Source organism: Oncorhynchus nerka, linkage group LG27 (assembly GCF_034236695.1).
Source record: "Oncorhynchus nerka isolate Pitt River linkage group LG27, Oner_Uvic_2.0, whole genome shotgun sequence".
Classification (NCBI taxonomy): domain Eukaryota; kingdom Metazoa; phylum Chordata; class Actinopteri; order Salmoniformes; family Salmonidae; genus Oncorhynchus; species Oncorhynchus nerka.
The window spans coordinates 69,216,887-69,242,475 of NC_088422.1; the positions used below are offsets into that span (position 1 = coordinate 69,216,887).

At 41.9% G+C, this 25,589-nt stretch overlaps 1 protein-coding gene across 1 annotated transcript in view; it reads right to left on the bottom strand.

Annotated features, from left to right (window-relative positions):
* Positions 1–4,054: 4,054 nt before the first annotated feature.
* The window catches only part of LOC135565361 (synaptic vesicle membrane protein VAT-1 homolog-like), a 34,489-nt gene continuing 12,954 nt past the window's right edge, over positions 4,055–25,589 (bottom strand). Inside the window, exons 8-9 of the mRNA XM_065011934.1 lie at positions 9,399–9,482; positions 4,055–6,478 (exon numbers count right to left, since the gene is read on the bottom strand). Of these exons, the coding sequence (XP_064868006.1) occupies positions 6,380–6,478; positions 9,399–9,482 (183 nt within the window). The 3' untranslated portion in view covers positions 4,055–6,379. The remainder of the gene's footprint in view (positions 6,479–9,398; positions 9,483–25,589) is intronic.

Sequence of the window (25,589 nt, forward strand, 5' to 3'; positions counted from 1 at the left end):
TTACTTTGTTTGGTGTTTCCTTTATTTTGGCAGTTACCTGTATGTATGTAGGCCTATGTATGGATGTAACTTTGTCTGTCTGTCAGTTATGGACAATATCACAGATTGGAATAGAATCTACTGTAAGGTCTAGTCCTATACCAATCATTGAGTGGCACATTTTGGTAGGCCTAACAGTGTGCCCTATCTACTCATTATTTTAAAATAAATATTAAACAATGAACACATTAACAATCATTTTTGCAAGTGGGAGTACAGAAGGGAATTGTTTACCTAGAATTTCAACTTCCCTACAAATTCACCAACTCATAAATTAGCTGTATAATACAGACGACTCAGTGAAGGTGAAAGAGAGACTCACAAACCAGTTTGGTACCATAACATATGTATTTCTTTTAATGACGAGCATAAATTATCATCAGGTTGTCAACAACCATCTGGTCTCCATGGTGGTACACAAGTTATGGGGTATTCACAAATGTACTTTTTCTTGCCAAGGCAGACCTCATCATGCCACTTTCCCTGTGCAGCCAGTGAGAGCACGACACAGCTCTCCCTCTTTGTCCCCTGAGCTGCTTGTTGGTCTTGTCCCAGTTGAAGTAGCTGATGGGAATGCTGTTGATGTCTACATACTGGCCCTCCTTCACAATGTCTGTCACACCAATGCAGAACTCCTTGGTACCTGGCGCACTCCTCTTGACGTGGAGTGGCAAGTGTTCGATGGCCTCATGGTAGTGCTTGGGTTCCTCTGGTCAGGTAACACTTCCTGTGAGCATTGATACCATGGAGACAAATTAGAAGCAGTTTAGTACATGTATCTCCTTCAAACTTCCTCCGTCAATAACCCTACCTACCATGTTCAAATATTACTGAAGAATTTGAAATATACAGTGGGGAGAACAAGTATTTCATACACTGCCGATTTTGCAGGTTTTCCTACTTACAAAGCATGTAGAGGTCTGTAATTTTTATCATAGGTACACTTCAAATGTGAGAGACAGAATCTAAAACAAAAATCCAGAAAATCACATTGTATGATTTTTAAGTAATTAATTTTAATTTTATTGCATGACATAAGTATTTGATCACCTACCAACCAGTAAGAATTCCAGCTCTCACAGACCTGTTAGTTTTTCTTTAAGAAGCACTCCTGTTCTCCACTCATTACCTGTATTAACAGCACCTGTTTGAACTCGTTACCTGTATAAAAGACACCTGTCCACACACTCAATCAAACAGACTCCAACCTCTCCACAATGGCCAAGACCAGAGAGCTGTGTAAGGACATCAGGGATAAAATTGTAGACCTGCACAAGGCTGGGATGGACTACAGGACAATAGGCAAGCAGCTTGGTGAGAAGGCTGCTCACCAAGCTGCTTGGCGCAATTATTAGAAAATGGAAGAAGTTCAAGATGAGGGTCAATCACCCTCGGTCTGGGGCTTCATGCAAGATCTCACCTCGTGGGGCATCAATGATCATGAGGAAGGTGAGCGATCAGCCCAGAACTACACGGCAGGACCTGGTCAATGACCTGAAGAGAGCTGGGACCACAGTCTCAAAGAAAACCATTAGTAACACACTATGCTGTCATGGATTAAAATCCTGCAGCGCACGCAAGGTCCCCCTGCTCAAGCCAGCGCATGTCCAGGCCCGTCTGAAGTTTGCCAATGACCATCTGGATGATCCAGAGGAGGAATAGGAGAAGGTCATGTGGTCTGATGAGACAAAAATAGAGCATTTTGGTCTAAACTCCACTCGCCGTGTTTGGAGGAAGAAGAAGGATGAGTACAACCCCAAGAACATCATCCCAACCGTGAAGCATGGAGGTGGAAACATCATTATTTGGGGATGCTTTTCTGCAAAGGGGACAGGACGACTGCACCGTATTGAGGAGAGGATGGATGGGGCCATGTATCGTGAGATCTTGGCCAACAACATACTTCCCTCAGTAAGAGCATTGAAGATGGGTCGTGGCTGGGTCTTCCAGCATGACATCGACCCGAAACACACAGCCAGGGTAACTAAGGAGTGGCTCCGCAAGAAGCATCTCAAGGTCCTGGAGTGGCCTAGCCAGTCTCCAGACCTGAGCCCAATAGAAAATCTTTAGCTGGAGCTGAAAGTCTGTATTGCCCAGCAACAGCCCTGAAACCTGAAGGATCTGGAGAAGGTCTGTATGGAGGAGTGGGCCAAAATCCCTGCTGCAGTATGTGCAAACCTGGTCAAGAACTACAGGAAACGTATGGTCTCTGTAATTGCAAACAAAGGTTTCTGTACCAAATATTAAGTTCTGCTTTTCTGATGTATCAAATACTTATGTCATGCAATAAAATGCAAATGAATTACTTAAAAATCATACAAAGTGATTGTATGGATTTTTGTTTTAGATTCCGTCTCTCACAGTTGAAGTGTACCTATGATAAAAATTACAGACCTCTACATGCTTTGTAAGTAGGAAAACCTGCAAAATCAGCAGTGTATCAAATACTTGTTCTCCCCACTGTATATCTCCATGATATATTGGTGTATAATGTCTTACTGATATTTTATAATCTATAGAATTTCAATCAGACATAATGAGGACTAGTAGGACGAAGCAAAGGTTTTCATCTGTATACATGTTTCCTAAACCAAGTTCCCAAAATAAGACACAAGCCCTTTCAGTGGGAGGGAACTCAGACAGAGGCATACTATATGAGACAGTAGCACTATGTTCTTCCACCCTCCCTGTATAAAGAACCTGTCTCATCATAATACTTTTATATCCATCATTATACATTTCGCAATGCGCTCCAAGGCCTTTACGAAGAAATTCAACGGCATTATCTTCCCCAGCACATGACTCAGTGCTCTGTCAACATTATTGCTGCTGCGAGGCATGAGGATGAAGGTAAGAGTACTCCTGCCCTCTACTGGTGACTGAGCATATTAGTAAATGACAAATGAAAGTGTATGCTAACCTGATGTCTGGGGTTAGTGTGAATTACCATAAGAAATATCAAATCAGAATTTCTCTGCATCGATTCCACACTATTAGAAAAAGAGTTGCCAAAAGGGTTCTTCAACTCTTTCCATAGGAGAACCCTATTTTTTGTGTTCTACCTGGAACCAAAAGGGTTTTCCTATGGGGACAGCCGAATAACCCTTTTATGGTCCAGATAGCACCTTTTTTTCTCTAAGAGTGCATGTACCAAAGGTACATACAGTATACACTTGCCTAACCCATAAGAAACATACAGTAACTGCTAAATCTGCACTGTTTCCCCACGAGAAGCATTCCCTCTTTGAAACCTTCCTGGCCATAAAGCAGCACTTAGTATGAGCGCACAGAGCAGCCAGCTCAGCATACCTGTCTGCAGAGCTGAGATCTCCTTCAGGGAGTTCACCTCCTGTCACAGCTTCTCCAGCTGCGACTTTACATCATCCTCATCTGCCGCTGTAACGCCATAGAAACACAGACAAGCAGGCAGGCATGTCAGAGAGAAAATGTACAGAAAAACATAGTAGAGCCACTGAAGTTTAGTGTGTGTGACGGGTGTTACCTCTCTGTGATGCTGGCACTGCTTTCCTGGTACGAGATGGACGGCTATATCCCTGGTGGAGCAAGGTGAGAGAGAGAACCAAAAAGATGGGGAGAACCAGACGTGCCATCTCTGCACTAAATTTCGACAAAAGAAAGGGGCACACCTTTTAACACTGACACAGGAGCCCAAAGCACTGTGGGCAGTTCACTATATACAGGCCCAGTTTGCTCCTGATTCACCTCTCATTGGCTGACACTATGTAACTTTGGGTTTTTTCAAACGTCAGGGGGAACTCAAATACCATGGGTGGGGGTGACAACAATGATGCCCCTGTTTCTGCCCATTCATAAGTCATTTACAGTGAGAAAGTTACCATGGATTTAAAGCTTAAATCATTTTTCATACTATACATTCTTGGAGAAATACCTCAGCCTATGAAAGTGTGATATTATAGGGAGTCTTTCACAGGGTGGCTTGTGGAGAAAACCTGAAAATGACACAGGCCAAGAAAAACACACAGCTTTCCCAGAATGCTCTGCAGATACATTTATTAATGTAAACAGAACTGGATTACGTACAGTATAACATAACAAAACCACTAATACCAACAAATACAGTTAATCAATATCTTCATATAAGTCTGTAATCAGGTTCCAACTACAGTACTAAACACGCCTACATAGTTTGTTTATCTTTTTTTCTTTTAAGGCAAGTTGACTATCCATCATAATGACCTCCCATGGAAACACAAACATACACACTGCAAGTTACTCTACACTCTAGACCTAGACTAACAGGAAACCCCAAAGAGACATTCACATTTAGATGTACTGTTGTCCTTCATTAATATACTTGATTTCCAGCACCATTGCCAAGTCTATCATGAAAGGAAATAGGTGCAATGTTGTGACGTAGCTAATAAAATATTTGAATAAAATGTTGTGACATCTAATGTGACTTAGTTCATTAAAGATCATACGAATGTTGTGAGTGGCAAATGAAAGATCAATGAAAAGTGTGGAACTGTATTTCTTCACCAGTGGGTGGTTCGTTTGGAGAAGCACAGCTGGCTACATTCCAATCACTTCTACAGCCATGTAATAACTGGGCCCTTTCTTCTCATACAGACAGCAGGGTACATACAAACATATATCATCTTTTCTATTCACTTACAAAGTTACAAGAAATTGTATGCTGTTTATACTGTGTCTGTACATTTTCTTTTTGGTGTGGGAATACTCCTGAAGGTAATATGTAAGCTTGCAATTATATGAAACACATCTGCCGTAGCTAGATTTACTGTTTATAACAAGGCGATTCAGTAGCTTTCATCTCCATACATCAATGGTAGTTTCTTATTTTTATGAATAAATAGCTTTGTACGTTGGACAATTAATTTCACACTTTCCATATGGATAATACCAGTAGCACAATGCAGTTGTCATACCAGATCTCACATGAGATGTTAACATCTGATATGAATAACTCCTCTCCTGTGGTATCCACAGCAATAGTACTTCCATTCTTGATGGCCCAAAAGCTCATCTGTAAGTGAATGTGTCTTTAGTCCTCCCTCTCTGTGGCACTCTATTTGGAAGGCATTGCACACTATACACAGGCACCAGCAGGTAAACGTAACACAACTTATTACACACACACATAAAGAACACAGACTAAACAGAAACAGGTGTGGTTAATCATCATCATCACCTGACCCCCATGCCATTTCTATCTGCATTGTTTGTCTGAAATGAAGACTACGGATGAGACCAAAAGCTGACGTTATATTTCTTATTTTCATTAGTTGTAGAAATGTAGGAAACACACTCAGAATGCTGCCTGGCATTTGGCAGAACCACCATGAAATTGAGTGTCTGTGGAATGGGTACAATTCAAATACTGAAATCTTCTACAAGACTGCTGCAGACTTCTAGCTCAAAGGCACTGGTGATCCCATAACAATACCGCAGAAGGTCGGATCCCTAATGTGTCGGTAAACATGGTAGCAGGCATTTACAGTGGCATTTCCTAATACTCTCTCCTAGCTCACACACTGCTGAAAATAACCTGAGGGAGGAGGGTGAAAAACGATCTCAGAGAGTGGTTTTGATAGACTCACTGCAGCAGGTGGAGGTATATAGCCCAGGGCCAATCTGCTCTGGGTTTGCTGTGTATTCAGTGGTAATGGGGTGATCAGAGTGACTAGTGTTCATGAAGCAGCTGAAATGAATCTCACTTCTGAGTCACTATAATAGTGGTAAAAGAGAAACGGGAATATAGCTTAGAGGAGACGTTTACGCTAACACTCACCCTCCTAGTTTCCCTCTTGTTTCAACCATCAAGACAGGAGTACAACCATATCACTTATGTTCCTGGTTCACTCTCACTCACTTACTGTTCTCTTTCACACTCAATCACGCACTCTCGTATTTTCCCTAAAAGCAACATAATCAACCCCTTATTCACTCCGTTCCTACTTTGCTCCCTTGTTGAGGTTCCCATAGAACACAATGAACAACACTGAGGCTGCAGATAGGTTTTAGCATCTCTGAACATCATTTGGTCAGCAACACAATGCTCATCATAATACTGGATAGTGAATGGCACTTTAGCTGATTGGCAACTTTGACAACCAGTGTCTTATGAGTTTTCATGTCTTTCAAACATCTTACATAACAAAAGACACAAAGACAACAGACCCACACACACGCACACAAACATACACTCACATACAGTACAACAGTTTGAGTTCACTGTGCGTAGTTCGAGTTGTGGAGTCATCTGTTATGGAACTAATCCCCCGCTCCACCTCTTTCCTTTGAGGTGTCCAGGCCAGTTGTGGTGCCGTACCTGGGCCTACTGGATGAAAGGCATGCGCTCCTTGTTGTCATTGTCCCCTTCATGTTCCTCCTCCTCCTCACCAGCCTCACTGGTCTCTGTGCTGTCACTGGCCATCTACACAGAATACAGAACACATTGTAATTTCTACAAATACAGAATGGAGTGTACTGTATCAACTGTATCTATAAGAAAACATTCAAAGATGAGGAACAAAGAATTCAAATATTCATGTATCTGTCCAGTGTTCCATATTTTTTATGAAATATTACCAACAATTAATGACAATCTGAATTAAATAGATTATTAATAAAATAAATATATATAGAATTGAGGATGTGTCCCTGCTTGGCCAGTTCAGAAACAACAGAGTGGTTTGGGTCAATACAAAAATTATTTGACAGCTCAGCCAATGAGACACTTGGATATTCAAATTAGTTCCCACGTGGAGGTACTGGGGCAGATTGCCTGAACCTGGTTCAAATAGTATGGACAGATTCAGGATTTCGAAATGTACAATAAAACTACTAGGGCACTTTACCATAACAGCAATAAATGAATAAATGCAGTGATTATTTCACAAGTATTAGTCGTTTCTGTCCTTTGCTTTGTCATTATATTCCTGATATTTTTGTTGTTAGGAACCTAAATAACGTTAGCTAGTTAGCTACTGGCTGCTGCTATCTTTATCACTCAACAACAGCTAACTAGGTTTCCTCTTGACCTAAAACTTTTAGCTGCAAACCACATGACTTAAAATAGAAGGAAACTGTGAGATGGTTGTTATGTGGAGGATCTGCTTTGACTTGATTTCTTGTTGGTTAGCCAGCTGGCTAATTTTGCATCGATAGCTAGCATTAGCATGCTAACTGCTTCTAAACATCCAGCAGCCCTACTCTAACCTAGGGTGACCACATGTCCCGGATTCTGCAGGTCAATCCTGCAGTTTGGCCCTTTTTCCCACGTCCCACAACCAAACAATTATGTTCTACATTTAATTAACTAATTGAAACAACACTAATTTAGATGTTTTTGTTGATTCGTTCCAACCTGTCTCTTGCAGTCACTTTTCGCTTATGATTTTTTTTAGATATAAATCATAAGAATGGGGTAGCCTACTGGTGATGCTAAACACTCCAATAGTTGTTGAGATCTGATATTCTGTGCAAGCCACGATGTAGATTTATGTCATAGGCCTATGGTCAACCAATCGAATTTCTCAAATCCTTTCGGGCTAAATTCTAGCTAAATTTGGAGAGGACAGGCAGGCCTAACTATGTACAAAAAGCATGCTTCTGAAAAAGAGCTACAAAAGTAAGTAAATACCCGTATTAGACTGAAAGATAAAGTAATTTTCAAATTTGTGAGGGTCTTCATGCTCATTAGTTGCGCAATAAACATTATTCACTAAATCCCATTTTAGAAGTCTCCCTTCCTAACTATTTTACCAACCAAAAATATTTTATTGGCCAAATATTCCCAGATTTTCATAAAACAACCACACATGTAGTTTTTCGTTTTTGCATCACCAAATTTTGTTCAAGGCAAAAGAGTAGAATAGGTGCGCTTCAATTACTTGTTTGGTGTAGTGCTGCCACTGCTACTTCTCACAATTGTGCTCATTTAGTCATGTTAGATCAAAGCTGAATCAATGTCTTGGAAGATCACATAATGATTAATTGTCACTGGGCACAGACGTCAATTCATTTAATTGAAATGACCTGGAAACAACATTAATTTAACCAGTGTGTGCCATTGGGTTAGTATTCTACATAACAAAACCAAATATAATAGCATAGTATAATGTTACTATTACACCAAAAACACCCTCAAATCTCATGAGAAATGAAGTGATGGCAAGCTGAATAGTGGCCAAAAATTATCAGGGGGCCAAAGCTCAACAGCACCAGAATGTGCTATGATTGAAAAAAATAAAATGCAGGAAGGCTATAAAGTTTAACACCATCTGCTCTAATTTGCCCACGAAATAGGAATTAAAGAAGATCTAAATGCATATTCCCATGAAACTGATTGAGATCAAATGATTGGCATGCAGGCGGAGTTTGGACATTTCACTTGTAAAATGTGAAGAATATTCATGATTGACAGTTATGAAGCCATGGCCTATTTTGAAATGAGGTATGCCTAACTTGGTGTTTGAGGGTATTAAAAATACAAATGTTTCTTGAGACAATATGTGTGGCCATAGGTAGATGTTGCAATTGGAGGATGCATTTTATGCATATTCTATAATGATATTCAATAGGCTACATCTGGGACGGGGACATGCTGCTAAATGTTTTTATTCACGAAGGCAACTGTCCCGTGAATGTCCCGAAAATCACCCTGTTGTCTCGCATTTGGGTATTTTAAATGTGGTCACCCTATACAAACCACATCATTTGAAATAGAAGTGACAGGCGAGATAGTTGTTGCATGTGCATTGTTCTTTTTGCTAACACCAGTTGTGGATTGCTTGGCTTGCTAGTTATCTTGCTTGTGTGCAGTGAGTGTGCATTCCTGAGCACGTGCCTCCCATTATCTCAAGACTGATCCTTCTCCCCACTGGAGAATAAAAACATAAAAAAGACTAAAGCTGCTGGACCAATCACATAAGGGTCAAGCAAATTTCAAACATAAAAAAAAATCATTCAAAGAGTTTGAGATTGGGTTTTACTGGACAGTTACTTTAAACATATCGACATTGAAACAACATTTTGTCAACACTGCTCAGGCTTTTGTTTCTTATGTTTGCTGCTCCAAATGGGGACGCTGATATTCATGGGTCACCATAGAAACCAGTGCCATTGGAAGATATATTTATTGTTATCAGACTTAGTGCTGTCTAGGAACCTCAATCTGTGTTGATTTGGCCAAGAGTTCTCTAGGGATAAATTACTCACTGGTGAGTCATGATGCTATTTAATCATTTCCTTTTTCCTCAAGGTTTTTCAAACTTGTTGAATAAATGTGCAGTTTTAGACCACTTATAAATAACTTGTTCTTGTAGAAAAAAAGGTCAGGGTTGTGTACTTACCAAAGGAGTGGGAGACTTCTCCACATCCAGGATTAGCTTTCCTATGTTGCCTCTGTCGTGGATCCTCTGCATGGCTTCTTTTACCTGGGGTACAAACACAATAAGACCAAACACTGACTGTCACATAAAATCAATGTCAGTAATAACAATATATACCATATAGTTTAGACATTCGATCCCCCAAAATACAGCTTGTGATTTTGTTTGGGAGCTGTATGTGACCTTCTGAATAGAGTGCATGCAGTTTTAGGCACTGCACATTAGGTGGCAGTGGTGACACAGCAAGCCCATGAAAAACATAGCGACAGAGTGTGACGCATGTGCACAGAGGAGTTGACTTGCAATCGGGGTGATAAGGGTTTGCACTTCTCTTCAAAGCAACTTCAAAACTACATGTAGCATCTTCCATCCAAACACTTACAATAGGAGCCAGCTAAAAATCCCATTCTTAAATCCTAGTCCACATTGTCTGCAGAACTGAATGCTATTATAGTGTGCAAATAGCCTGCCTAACAATGTTTAAGTGTTTAAAAAAACATATTGGTGCAGTGAAATGTGTTGTTTTACAGGGTTGGCCATAGTACAATCTTCATACACAGCCCAACAAATTACACTCAACAACCACAACTAATTGATGTTCAGATTCCAAACTCTACCAATCATATGATCAGTGTTAGTACACGCTCTCATTTAGAATGATCAGAGTGTTATTATCTGAGTGGAACAGTTGCTACATGTGCTAAGCTGAAGGTCATGTTTTAAAAGGTTACTGCCTGTTCATTCAGCTGGGTGGAAGTGAGAGGTCAAGCATTACACTTCCCAGAGACAGTGACTCTGAAGCACACATTGATTCTCTCTCAAATAAATCAGTGCAGGTCACTGTATAATCATTCAGTCAGTCATCAGAACCAGCACACATTTAAGACAGCCAGGATGTGCCCAAAGCATGACAATCCTCACACCATTTCACAGGACTGAAAAATATGTGTCATTTCTAGAATACTATATTTTGCATATTGCGTGACGTGGTCTGGTGGCTTTTCTGAATTGATATACATGGCCGGTGAAGATTAGCGTCCCTGTCCTTCATCTAGCCAGACTCAGTCAATACCCAAACCCTCCGTCAGAGCTTATGACATTTACAGATGATTGGAACTGCTCCCCACCCACCTAAAAAAAGTGCTGCAAGTGTATTCCTCTTACTTCTAGGGGTCAACTCTGCAATGCAAATACTTTTCATCACACCATTTCACATACCATGATGAGATGACCTATATTGATTACCTCCTCTAAGTCAATGCCACTGGAGACCACTTTAGGGCTGTCTTTCCATGTATTTTTTTACCTTACTGTCAGACTCCATTTTAAAGTTGCATCTCTGCCTCCATACTCTTTGTTCTATGTGGTGACGTTTCACCAATCCCAATGTTTCAGTGCCCAAAGTACACCACACCGTGCCCTGACTGTAAACTCCCCATGCTCCCTATCACCTGTTGCTGTGTAGAGCAGAGAAGGGATATCTCAGACCAGTCTGCCCTGATGCATCTCAGAGATATTGCCTGTGTGCTCAGTGTGATTACTGCAGAATGAATCAATTTACAGCAGTCCATTTCCAGACGAGCACAATAAAACGCTGAGAGAGCAGTTCAAAATATATATTTGGCATCTTTCAAGGCACGGTGCATTTTCAAAGTCATAGCCGTATAATGGAGCAATTGCCTTTGAGTGTTTTGAAAGGAAGAAATTTAGAGTCATATTTAGAGTCATGAGTAGGCACCCATTACATTACTGTAATATCTTTAGTAAATGGAAATGTATCAGTGGTAACATTTCTACAATGATTCCGAAATCCATTGAGCAGATGTTGTGTTTTGTTTCATTCCCCTCGGGGTTGGATAGATCTCTAGTTTCCTTTAATTAATCCCTGGTCATTTCTAATGGCAGTAGTATTTGCATTACCAGAAAGTCACTTGAGAACACAATTAGGAAAAGGAGTGGACCAAGAATCCATCCTATAGTCAAATACGGTGAGATGCTCTAGAAGGCTCTGTGGTGCTGTAATTAAACATGATGCACTCTGCAATGGAAAACATGCGTCACAGGGCTCTACAGTGCGACCATTTTACTTGCATAAGTACCTAAATATTTTGCTGTGCGACCTGGAATTTTAATTTAGGAGCACCAGTGCGCTTAGAATAAAGATGATAATTGTTGCAATGATTCCTTCACTGTACTGCAGGCCCTGGTGCCATGGAGGATACGCTTGCACCATTATTACAAAGAAAACCGCTTGTTACCTCAAATATTTTTCATTGGGTTCTTACATTTCTTTGTGCTCCAAAATGTTTCAACTTAGGCACACACGTGCTCCCTGTAAAAAAGGTCAGTGTAGAGCCCCGAGTCACATTCCTCCCTGGAGGTAAACAATTATCAGCATGTGAATATTTACCATTCATAATGTTCACCTTAAATCTAATACATGCTTACCAACTTCAGCCCACAGAATAGCCCAGTGTACAATAGCTTGTTAAACTGTAGTTTTCAATGTCCAGGAACCTAAGTACCAGTGGCTCAAACTGGAGACCGGCTGCTTTAGTAGTGGCAGCTGTGAGCCACTCCAACCTGATGGGTGGTGGGTTGTGGAATTAGATCTAATCCCCATGTTATTTCTCCAACAATTCCAACAGGATTTACCAGTTGGGACAATAACTATTTCATTTTCTTTCACCTTAAGACTAAAAACTGATTTAAAAAATATATAATCTAAAATGTCCATTTTATCCAGTTTGAAAGGCAAATATTTTTAGCCTTGGGATATCTAAGTGGAGTGCTATCCAGACAGTATTCAGTAGATACACCATGAAAAAAGCATTTCTACCAGGTAGGTGAACCCATCTCTGTCCATACATAAATTATGATGTTAGTAAATAAACAATGTAAAATAAATAAACAACGGGGAAAAGTAGGATCATAAATACAGCCTTGTGAGGTTATAAATTTACTGTGATTCAGTAGATCCCTCCATTTCTGACAAATATTGCCTAAGCATTTTCCTATAAGCCACTGCAAACAGAATACTTTCAATGTTGAGAAAGTTGTGTTGGTTTGGCTTTGATACCTTACATGGTTAATCCATCCCCCAACTCATCTCCACCCCCCCATCTCTTCATCTTTAGGTTCCTTTGTTAAAGAAGATTTAGATTTTTGGTGTCCACCTGCTTCCTATCCGAAACAGTTTGTGCATATATTTGGACAACATTTGGTGATGTTTTTGTTCATTTTTGGTCATTGGCAAGGGTTTTTTCACCTGTTCGTGCTCTCAAAAAATATCTTGTCAGTAGCCGAAGTCTATGCCCCTTTGTTGATGATTGGTCAACAGTAGGGATTCTTGAATGACAACAAACACTTAATTGAATGAGAGATTAATAGTTTTTTATTCACACTTTTTCACTTGAGAAATACTGAACTAAACATTTTAGCTAGATGTAAAATTGGGCAACTAAGAGCTCCTTGGCAAAAACATTCAAAATAATTCGGACTATTTTGAGGAAGTGTATAATGGCTACGGCGTCTCAAGATGGACAAACCGTAGTATTGACGATTTTTTTTCTCATTTTTCAAACTAAGGTCTTTTAAAGGAGTATTCAAGCACACTCATTCAGTTCGCATTGCGGCCGAACCAAAGCATGCTGAAGGCTTAAGGGCATTGAGTCTTTTCATGGGCTGTGGAGGGTGGAAGGAACTCAAGCATGAAACCAGAACAACATAATCCAGACTGTGAACCAGCAGTCTGTGTCAGTGTCTGTTCCTGTGTTCAAAGCCGTTATCAGAGTTACTGCATTGGAAATCATGTATATTATAAAGTCATTCAATAACTGCTGGCGTGATGGAAGGTAGAGGGGTTTCATGGAAAAGGGTAATGAAAAGGGTAATCTGATCTCGCTCATTAAAACTCATGGGGATCTACATAATCACTACATGGGAATAGTTCAATCCCTCAGAGATGATGACCGTGGATGGCCTATATCACTGTTCTCATTACCATGGTACACACAGACAATGTACCTCTTTGTCTGGATCCCATTGTTTCCAAAACATTCTTTAGCTAAAAGAAATTACGTAATCCAAGCCTAAAGCAGAAATAGGTCAGGGACTGTTAATGTGATGTTAATTAACAATGATGGAGAATTGTGGCTGGTTGGAGAGTTGGTGGGGGGTAAATTGTGAAGCAGGCATAAACAGTGGGGCAAAAAAGTATTTAGTCAGCAACCAATTGTGTAAGTTCTCCCACTTAAAAAGATGAGAGAAGCCTGTAATTTTCATCATAGGTACACTTCAACTATGACAGACAAAATGAGAAAAAAATCCAGAAAATCACATTGTAGGATTGTTAATGAATTTATTTGCAAATGATGGTGGAAAATAAGTATTTGGTCAATAACAAAAGTTTATCTCAATACTTTGTTGTATACCCTTTGTTGGCAATGACAGAGGTCAAACGTTTTCTGTAAGTCTTCACAAGGTTTTCACACACAATACTTATTTTGCAAATAAATTCATTAAAAATCCTACAATGTGATGTTCTGGATTTTTTTTCTAATTTTGTCTGTCATAGTTGAAGTGGTGAACCCCTACTGTACTCCCTGTCTGGATCCCGATTACACCCTAATTGGTCAAGACACTCCAGGTTAGATATAGGTGTAACAGTACTGTTCTTGCGTTGTGTACAATCAATCATCGACATGAACTCCAACTTGTAGCACTAGTCATGGAGATTTATTATGACAGCACAAAATTGCACGTCATGCAATGCACGGCCCACCATCCAACTCTGCACTCACGCAGTGTACAAAATATTCCCCATCGGATGGTACGGTGTGGTGTGAGACTTCTGAACACCTGCAACACTCAACAGTTTGGCTATTAGAGCGCTCTAAAAGTTGGCTCCCTGATCTGGGTGTATACGGCGAGGAATCCCGTAGACACAGAAATAGTTGTTACACAACTGATGAGCTAGACTTAGCAGACTGGTTCAGACACAAGAAGGCATGAGCCAATTTGGTAAAGTGGTCAGTAACAACGAGCACATGCAGGGACTTGCTTGAAGAATCTTCTGCAGACCAAAAGTCTATGCACCCTAGTTCAAGAAGCTCAGTTATTATTATGCTCTCAAGAGGAGCTCTTGCTTCCGGACCGGGAGTTTAGCTCACGACGCATCTCCTGCAGCACTTCACATATTATTTTACCTCCCTCTCCAGGCCATGCCAGAATAACCTCTGTCTTGTCAGGTAGACTGTTCTCTGTTGGCCCTGGTAGCCAGCTTCATCATGGACACCCTTCAACACCATTGCTTTCATGGAGGCTGGAACCACATACAGATACGTTTTCCTTTTTGTAACCACATTCTTTGAAACATGATAGAGTACACCCATCTTCATGGTCAACTTGTCCCAACTTCTGAGAAGACACAAAACCTCAACACTCTCGTGGGCACACTCTCTCCGAGATGGTCTTCTCCCCCTTTCCACAAAGAAGATCACTCTGCTCATCACGTTGTCATCACGCTGCTTATTCATCAGTAGGTTGTGTGGCAGAACACCGACATTGTTCTGCTCTGATGGCATAACAGGCTGCGGAAGCTGTGGCAACAGCAGTGCATGTGGGCCAATCTCACCCACCCAACACCTGTGTGAATGAAGAACAGCTGCAACTTCATGTCTTGATAAAGCACCAGATGGGGGGTCAACAGAAGCCTGGCAGCTAATGACCACGTCGTTGGAGTCAGAGGCTTTGTCAAAGGGGTGGTTGGACCAGCGAAACATGTCTTGCACTCTGTCTGTGCGCACAGCGTTAGCTTCAGCTAGTAACGCCTCGTACGGGACCCTTGTCAGGCGATGGAGTGCACTGGGTCATACGAAGGGCTCTCTGCTCAAAGCATCTGCAAAAACATTTTTTTGGCCTAGGGATGTACTTGATGTCAAACTCATACGATGCCAGCTTGGCGACCCATCTCTGTTCACAAGCATCGAACTTTGCTTTGGTCAGGATGTATGTCAAGTAGGGATGCACAATATATCGGTGAACATATCGGAATCGGGCGATGTCTAGTTTAACGCCAATGTGCAAAACCGATGTCAAAGCTGACGTGCATACCTACATAACGTAGGTACATGACGTAATGACGCCGCGTAAAATTTTGCACTACACGTGCAACACAGCGTTCCTAACTTAGCCCACAATGTCTTCTGTGTGGATCGAGCAGTCAACAAGTCAAGCAGTCATTTGAAAGAATAAGACAATTTCCCTTGGCAATCAACCGTTCTCTGTCGTGGGTGATGTTGAGCACCGGTACACACTACCAAGTGAGCTAGTTTTCAGATGTTGCCCTACCGGAGTTACACAGTGATAACGTCACTGCTATTAGCTTCACGACATACATACTATGGAACGCCATTTGGGTCTTTGCGTGTCAAAAAAAGATACAGTAGCACTGTCAAAGCTGTAAAAAAAAGTCTGCAAACAAGAAAACACCAGCCACAAATTATGTGTTTTCAATACCGCTTTGGTAATAAAGCAGAATATGTTCGACCACAACTTATGGGGTAGCTAGCTTTAGCCTGGTACCTAGCTAGCACCAATACAACCAGCCTGAAAACAATGAACAGTAGAAACTGCAGTAATTTTCATTATTCTTATCAATGATTTAGGAATCCTTGTGAGTAAGTATTAGCCAGGTTGTCACTTGTTGTTCGCCTATTGAAATTGAACTTCAGTTCATGAAAATAAACAGCTAGCCAGCTACTTAACCCTGTTGCCCAAAACTAACAGTATAAGCAGCCAGCTAGCTTCATCTGGCAAGTGAGGCTCGACCAGACCAGGTTATGTGTTGTGAAGCTAGCCACAATAAGGATTAGGCACAATAGTGGAATTTTTGGTTTGATTGGTCAACAAGCATAGTGTTATTTGACATGTCAAATCATGTTAAACAGTATATTTTTTGACACGCAAAGATCCAAACGACGTTCCATAGCAAAGACCCAAACGGTGTTCCATTGAAATCCTGGTTGAGAATGAAACGACTGAACAAATGAACAACAAAACAGCACAGCAAGTAAGAGAAAAAAATAGGTTTTAATTATGTTTTACTGGTAATGGGGACATACGTAAATGCCAACAAAATAACTTTTTGGTCAGTGTGGTGTGTGTTTGTGTGTGTAACCTTTATTTAACTAGGCAAGTCAGTTAAGAACAAATTCTTATTCACAATGACGGTCTACCCCGGCCAAACCAGGACGGCGCTGGGCCAATTGTGCGCCACCATACGGGACTCCCATTCATGCCGGATGTGATACAGACTGGATTCGAACCAGGGACTGTAGTGACGCCTCTTACACTGAGATGCAGTGCCTTAGACTGCTGTGTTCATGTTAACTATTTAACTGTACTAGAATGCTTAAAAGGCTGCATTTTTTTAAAAATATCGGTTATCAGTGTCGTTTTTTTTTGTCAAGGAATATATAGGATCTCGGTATCGGCCAAAAATGTCATGGTGCATCACTAATGTCAAGGGATTATTATCTGTCCATACCGTGAACTGCTCCCCTCGTACCAGTGGTGGAACTTGTCATAGATAGCCCAACGAACTCGAGCCTGTGCGCAGGATACCTGAACTGTGCATAACTGAAGGACTTGCTTGCGAAGGCTATATGTCTCTCTGTAGCTCCCTGTTCCTGCACCTGGGACAGCACAGCACCTAAGCCGTTGCTGGAAGCGTCCACCGACAGTAGAAAGGGTTTGTCGATGTTGGGGTGGGCCAACAAAACCTGGTCCAGTAAGGCTTGCTTTAGCTCTGAATAAGGCCTGTCTGCATTCTGCTGTCCAGTCGGCAGCCGTCAACTTCCTGACAAGTGAGCGTCACTTCTTTTTCCAGCATGGAGCCTTGTGTAAAGTCGCCAATCCAAAGAGATGCTTTGCGATGGTCGAGCAACCTTTAATGAACTGTTGGTAATACACCACCATCCCAAGGAATGACCTCAATTTCTTCTGAGATGGAATGTCAGTGCCATCTTCCATCAGATCAGCTTCTGTTACTCCTGTAACGGCCATCACCTTCTCAGGGTCTGTATCTACACCATTCACACTAATGATATGCCCCAGAAACTTCACAGACCTCTGCATAGAGTGACACTTTTTTGGCGCCAACTTCAGGTTGTGAGCCTTGAGACGCTCAAAAACTATTTCCAGGCGCTGTATAGCCAGATCTTCAGTGGGCGCATAGACAAGGTAACACAGCAGCCTAAGAAAGTTCTGATCCCCAAAGATGTTTAGCATCATCCTCATAAATGTTGCAGGACGATTACATAACCCCTGTGGCATACGGTTGTATTCGTACAATCTAAATGGTGATGTAAAAGCTGTGAATCTCCGGTCATCCTCATGCACTTCCACATTGTAGTAGCCAGAGGTAAGTTCCATTGTCGAGAAAAAGGCATTTCCACCTAAAGCAGCCAGCGCGTCAGCCTGGAGAGGGAGTGGTTGGGTGTCTTGATGGTGCAAGCATTGAGCAAACAAAAATCAGTACAGAATCTCAGGTCTCCAGACTTCTTCCAGACAAAGACAAGGGGTGAGACATACTCACAACTAGACTTCCTTATGATTTCATGTTCTTCCATCTCATTCAACGCTTTCTTACGCTTCTCATAATGACTTGGTGAAAGGCGTCGGTAGGGCATCCGAAAGGGTTTCTCGTCACTCAGTTGAATGCGATGAAGACATCCGGTAGCTTTTCCACAATCCAACTTGTGCCTGGAAAAAATTGACTGGTACTCAGCTATGAGATGGATGAGTTTCTTCTTACCAGCAGGAGAGACTTGACAGGAGTCGACGTCAATATCAATCAAACCTAAGTCACGTAAGACCCCAGGACTGCTTGAACTGTCAGGTCCGTCAAGTCGGCTGGAACCGTCATCAGTTAGAGTCAAGTCATCTTGGCAGTCAGTGAGTATGTCAGCCATTCTCTGCACTTGCTGCTGTAAAGCTGCTGATGAATCATCATTCACACACAAACCATTAAAGTCCTCTAGAGCCATGCAAGGAAAGACATCGGCTATAGTGGCGTTTCGTACTTCACTGTCCCTCCATCTCTCCGCATAACCATCATGTTGATTAGCTTGCTATCCTCACCCCTGTCACACACTGGAGTATAAACCCTCTTCCAGAGATCTCAATTAGTCTTCAGGTGGCAAATGAAGGTCTTTAGAAGACCCAAGATGAGAGACCCAAGATTGCTGCCAAAGATGAGGTCAACACTCTGGCCCTCAACCACCAGTGTAGGCACGGCAACTCTACAGCCGTACAACTCCATCTCCAGCTCACATACTCCCAAAGGCCTGGTCTTCAACCCACCACAACCAACCAAGACTATCTCTGTAGGTCTCAATGATGGACTTTTCAACACTCCTGCATGCAAAAGTTCAGGTAAGACCCTAGAGCTCAAGGTACAAGCCATGGACCCACTGACAAGCATAGCTCTCACTTACACTTCTCCTCCTATTAACACATTGGCATAGAAAAAAATTATCATATGGGGAAGTCTCTGTGTGTTCTGCATTATGATACTCTTCTCAGTCTCCATTTAATCTCAAACACTTTTATATACAGACTCCAAATCAACAGCTCTCACTGATGGGGACAAAAGGCCTAACACTCTCCCCTTCTACATGCAAGCCTACTAGTTTTCCGGGAGCTGAGCAGTGATTACTTTAGGAACTCCACCAGCTGTGCTCAGAGCTGCGGCCTTGGGGCACTGAGAGCGTGCGTGGCCAGCTACATGACAAAAAAAAGCAGAGGTGATTGGCCCTGCAGTGAAAGTAAGTATCGTGTCCAGCATCCCCACACACTTCACATGGCCCATTAGACCTCAATTTGCTCCTATTCCCTTTTTGGAACTGACAGTTAGACTGCTATGGCCTCTGCTCCAGCACACACTCCAGCATTGCAAGGTTATGTTCCATCGGCTCAGCTGAGCCATGAGTAGCCTGGGATGGGGAAGGCAACGCATTTGGTGATTCCATGTGGAGCCTCACAGCATGCATGGTGAGTGTTCACATGGGCCCTTCCCATGACAGCACCAACTTCCTGCTTCATTGTTGCGCTGGCTGAGGTCACCTTAGATAAGTGAGAGTACCTCCGCTCCCTCCTGTATTCATCCAACCTCTCATGAACATCTGCAGCGGTCCACTGCTGTATTGGCTTGCACTTAAAGATAAGCGACAGTTCGGCGTTAGGGCAATGTCTGATGAACATGACTGTGAGCTCACAAGATGGGTCTTCAACACTTTTTTCTGTCTCTTTAGACAATCTTCAGCAACCTCCATAGCCCTGTTTAGTCTGAGCCAATAGTCGAATGGTTGTTCATCAGTCAGAGGTAATGTGGCATAAAAGTCAGCGGGGGGGCATGCTTGAAAAATAAGTGTCACTAAAATGTTGTTTCAGTATGTCAAAGATGGGACTTTAGATAAATCAACAGAGGGATTGCTGCGTATGCCCACTTTAACAACAATGCGGGCCTTTCCCATAAGCCTGCTCATAACCTCATCTGCTTGGTCCATCACAGATACGCCCCTCTTACGCATATAAACCATGACCATATCCTCCCACTCATGCACTGTGCACTTTTCAGAGCCATCCCCCCTAAAGTACACCGGCTCCCTGATATCAAACATTGTCCCCAACATGTCCAACAATTGCCTTTGACTCCAAACAGGAGGCAATGTTCTCCCCAATGGAATGACCAATCTGCTGTACAATATCTTCCCCACTCCGTGTATTTGGCAAAACTCTTTCATTCACATCCTTGGGCGTTTCCATGAGGAAACTATCATCAAAACTCCCAAAACCCTCCAGTTTAGGCAAAGGTGTAGAAGCAACTGGAATTTTGGCTGAACCACTACCAACGGATAGTGACAGATTAAATGTCAGGAAACCCCTACCTCTCCCAACACCTTCCATCTTAATAATGGGAAATAAACACACTAAAACAAAAATGCAAATAGCAGAATATGTAAAAAAAAAATGTAAGAAATGAATGTCACAATGTAACCTATATCGAGTACACTGGTAAAACTCACCCTAGTTATATCATATGCACGTTAGAAATGCAAATAAACAAGTAACACAAAAGTTATATTGTTTGTCCGTGAAGAGAAAGTCCCAATCAATAAAGGACAAAAAACGTAGTTGCGTCCTCTGTGGCGAAATGTGATATCGCCATAAACTGCACCATTAACGTCTTATCTGATTCTCGAACGGCAACCACCGCGAAGTTCTGAGATGGAAATCCAGCGAAGGATGATCCGATCTAGAAGAACGGTCACGGCACCACTGTAACAGTACTCTTATTGCGTTGTGTACAATCAGTCATCGACACGAACTCCAACTTGTAGCACCAGTCATGGGAGATTTATTCTGATAAATAGCACAAAATTGCACGTCATGCAATGCACGGCTCACCATCCAACTCTGCACTCGCGCACTGTACAAAATATACGACCCCCCCCTCCACCAGACACAGTAAGTTGCTAGCTGGCTTTAGCTGGAATTCTCTACAACAAAATGCACAACAAATATGCACAAAAATGCTGCATCTTGTGTGATGTTCTAATAACATTTTCAAACAAATGTATATAAATTGTACATTCAAATCATCATTTGTAAGTATAAAAAACACTTTTGACGTACAGTGCTTTGCAACCAACAACTTACCGCTGGTTTGGTGTTTTGTCACTGGGACGATTCTAACTGAAACATCAACCCATTTAAAGCAAGCCACGCAAACCAGCCAATAAGATGCCATGTTGAGTATGTGAAGGCAAGACAAAACTAAAACCAAAAACCCATTGGCTTAACAATAAAGTGGCAAGGGTAATCACCAATATAGCCCTGTTACACAGGCAATGCTGCATGGGTATCCAGGCAACCTCTCCTTCATTCCATCCTAAAGACACACCCTCCACCCTCTCCAGCCAGGCGATAATCGTTTTCCAGGCTCAGCATTTACACAAACCAACGCCCCCTGAATTCTCATCCCACACACACAAGCAACGGGAGTCTTTGCCCCAGGCTCGCCACCCCACTTCCCTTTAATGAGGCTCTTCATGGGCTGTGGATACAGAGAATACCCTGCATTTCACTGACAACAGCAGAGCATCAGGGTTCCCAGGAAAAAGACAAAACATCTCATAAACACACCTCTCTCTCTCTCATACAAAGCTGAAACTCACATGCTGCACGACATCCTCCCAAGACAACACAGAGAGCTCCACAGACAGCTACAGTATCAGTCCTCCCACAACTGCTGACAATTACACAGCTCATTTCACCAACTGTGACGTGTTCAAACCACAAAAATAACTTCAGAACGGATTTCACAGAACTCACTGGGAAAATGTACAGAAAAGCTTCTGCTTACACAACCAGGTATGGCTGCATCTCGGTGGTATCCATGTGATGTTAAACAGTCATATCTTGTAATTCCTTTCTGAGACCATGCCAGCAGTAGAACTGTAATGTGTTGTACCGGTGAGTGCCAAGCCTATGAGGATCAGAAGGCCTTTTCCGAAAACGCATCGTCAGGTTTGATAAATGACTTGACATTCTTTAGCAGGCGGCCGCAATCTGAATGTTTAGCAGAGAGCGGTGCTCTGATGAATGTGGGCAGCTAGTTAATGAACAGATCCTCCTCCCACTGCAGGAAAAGGCCAAGGCATCCCACACCAGCCTCACACAGGAGATCGATCTCTAGGCACACAGCTACTGTCACAACTTCTAGTAGCATCCAACATTGACAAGACCCCAAATGACAGGAATGGCAGAAATTTTGAAGGTCTGGAGAAAACGATTACATTGTCAGTCATATTATAGAAAGTTCAGGCAGAGCTGTGTAATGGGAATTTTAATGTTTGTGCTTATAACACATTTCTGTGTTCTATTAACCAATTTCTGTGTTCATGCAAGTGGTTGACTGAACAAATCCGCCTCTTATCAGTAGCTGCAATTTGGAAGTATGCCCAGACGTTGTTTTGAGAACGAACAAACGAGATCTCTATTTCCAGGTCTCAGCTTAGAGAGGAGAAGCCTCGTGAGGTGTTGGTAGGTCACATGAATGAAACAAAATGGCAATGATGAATTAATTATGCTAAATCATGCAAATATAACTTGTCTGTGTATAGCCGTACATAAGACAACTACTGGGACTGCCCAGGAAGAGCTTCTGACAGAAATGTGTTCTATGGTGCATTGAGTTAGTTGGAACCTCTCCAGCGCGCTGACAATAAACAATGATTAATTTAAGATTGACTTTGAATGTCCATGTGTAAGAATTTGTCCACAACAGATGTTTGTAGCATAGAATATTGCTTGAGAGCAAGAGAGGTAACCAAAGCCATAGCATCAATAGACCTGTGTTAGAAATGCTTTATAATGGAAAATATTTTTTCATCAAGCAAAAAAGACCTTCCTTTGTGCCACCAAATAACAGAATCTTGTCACCATGTGAGCTTGAGTGAATCTAAAAACTGAAAAGAAAATGCGGACATTGAGAAGATTAAACTGGATGTGGGTTCCCAAGACCTTTAATGTGTTTATGGTGGCCAGTGTGGCCAAGTTCTTTTCAGATCATTGTCCCACAACAACAAAAGCAGGTTTTCATTGAATTTGGCAACACTGCTGTTCTATGGTGTGCTAGTAAGAGGGCAAAGCATATGTTCCTGTTAAATACAGTGCTTTCAGAAAGTATTCATATCCCTTGACTTACTCCACATGTTCTTGTAAAAGCCTAAATTCAAAAATGATTAAATTGCACTTTTTTTCACACCCATCTACACACAATACCCCATAATGACAAAGTAAAAACATGTTTTTATATATACAGTTGAAGTCGGAAGTTTACATACACTTAGGTTGGAGTCATTCAAACTTGTTTTTCAACCACTCCACAATTGTCTTGTTGACAAACTATAGTTTTGGCAAGTTGGTTAGGACATCTACTTTGTGCATGACACAAGTCATTTTTACAACAATTGTTTACAGATGATTTCACTTCAAATTCACTGTATAACAATTCCAGTGGGTCAGAAGCTTACATACACTAAGTTGACTGTGCCTTTAAACAGCTTGAAAAATTCCAGAAAATGATGTCATGGCTTTAGAAGCTGCTAATTGACATCATATAAGTCATGTGGATGTATTTCAAGGCCTACCTTCAAACTCAGTAAGTGCATATAGTAAAGATAGCTTACCCCTCCAGTACTGTACTAAGTTTCTTTTTGAAAATGTACTTACAATATGAAGGATGCATGTCTAATAGTCTTCAAATTGAGATGTTGTCAGCAGAAATAAAGAGATCCCATCTAAAAATGTCTACCACATCTGTGGATTGAAAATACCCAAAGGACTGCTAATAGCCACAAGAAAATAGAAGTGCATTACAAACCAACAAAAGTGACAGCATTTCAGACTTCTTAATGGAGCAAAAGAGAAACTGTCATTATTCTGAAATTATGATGTACTACAATTATAATTAGAAAATTCACAAGCTCCCGTCGATCACCTGAAGGAAACTCAGTGTGCTGTGATGGAGATATCTTGACTTAGTCCACTCAGTCAAGCGACACAGAAATTTACATTTCCAATGCTGTGCATATAAGGAAAAAAGTTTCAAAATAGATTCATCAAAGTGAATAGTGTTTAGGAAACACAGTGTTATTATCTAGTTATTTACAGCCGTTTACATGTTGTTCAATTCATCTCTGCAAATCAGTTGGATTGCACACGGATGAATAACATTAACGTCTATCATTTCACATGTTTATGAACAATTCACTAATACTAGTCAGCCATCCATTTTCCTCCATGTATTACAGATGAACAGATAACAGCAGACAACCTTTTCTGGGGGCTTCAGTTTCTTCTACCATTTGGAAACATTCAGCTTACTGCCTACTACGAGAGGAGAGGACTGTGTTCATCATGCTGTCTTACACAGGCCAGGTTTGGCAGGTGCGAGGGCATTAAATCAACAAGCGCTAAGGCCAAGATTTAAGGGCCTTAATTCAAATGATAGTGGTAATAGAAAGGTGCAGGAGCCAGAGCCATGGGGTGGATGACAACAGCCAATGATCAGACCATTTGGTGGAATCAGTAGCTAACAATGATAACAGCCCATAATACATGCCTGTCTTAGCACGGCTCATTTCAGTGTGTCAGAGAGCCCCCATGCTGCTGATAGATTTCACAGTTCTACACATCACTGGTCAGTGAAAATGGCTCTAAGGTGTCATAACAGGGTGTGGCAGCCTGGTCACTCTCTTGCCACCCCCATATTCAGAGAAGTCCCTGGCTACACTCCGGCCTGTTTATCAATGCAGGGCTGTGGTTCCTATGGCAACAGTGCCAAGTTTGGATCAGCCGAGGAGGTAACGCTAGAGCTGGTGTGGCCAAGCCGAGAGCTGTGCGGTGATATACAACCACGTAATACTAATGCTGTAGCTTAGTCAGCGACCCGAGACCACAGAGCAGGAGTCAACTGGGCAACAAGTCGCAACAGAAAAGGTGCTGTGTTGAGAATACTTCTCGGCTTTAGGATAGGATACAGATAGGATACAGACGACAGCATTAAAGCACTGATAGTGTGGTTCAAGCTTGTGTTACACAATATTTAGGTGACAACTCAGCAGACTTTAACCATGACAGTCGCATTAATGAGAAATTGAAATGTATTTTCAGGACAAGGTGGACTAGTGAATCTACTGAGGCTTGGGTTATCGGTAGCCTGGCTACGGTGGTAGTACATCCTGAGTAATGCCAGTGTCAGTAATGGCCTTCTGTCTGATAGGCTGGTGAGGGGAAAACACTGCTGGTGCTGAGTTTTAACAAGTGCTGTCTGAGAGGACCATAAATCAGATTGTCCAGAGCTGCCTGGCTGCCTCCTGTCAACGCCAGATCTGAGGTATCAGGGAGCAGAGTGGAACAGCCAGGCTGGGTGTGAGGGAGAGCTCTGCAACAACAGTAAACAACTGTCCAAAAACAACCAAAATGCGTCCAGGTGTCAGGACACTGACAATTCCTAGGCAACAGACAAATGGATGTGGCCCAAGGTAAAAATGGTTTCTTCCCTGAGTGAGCAGCACAGCA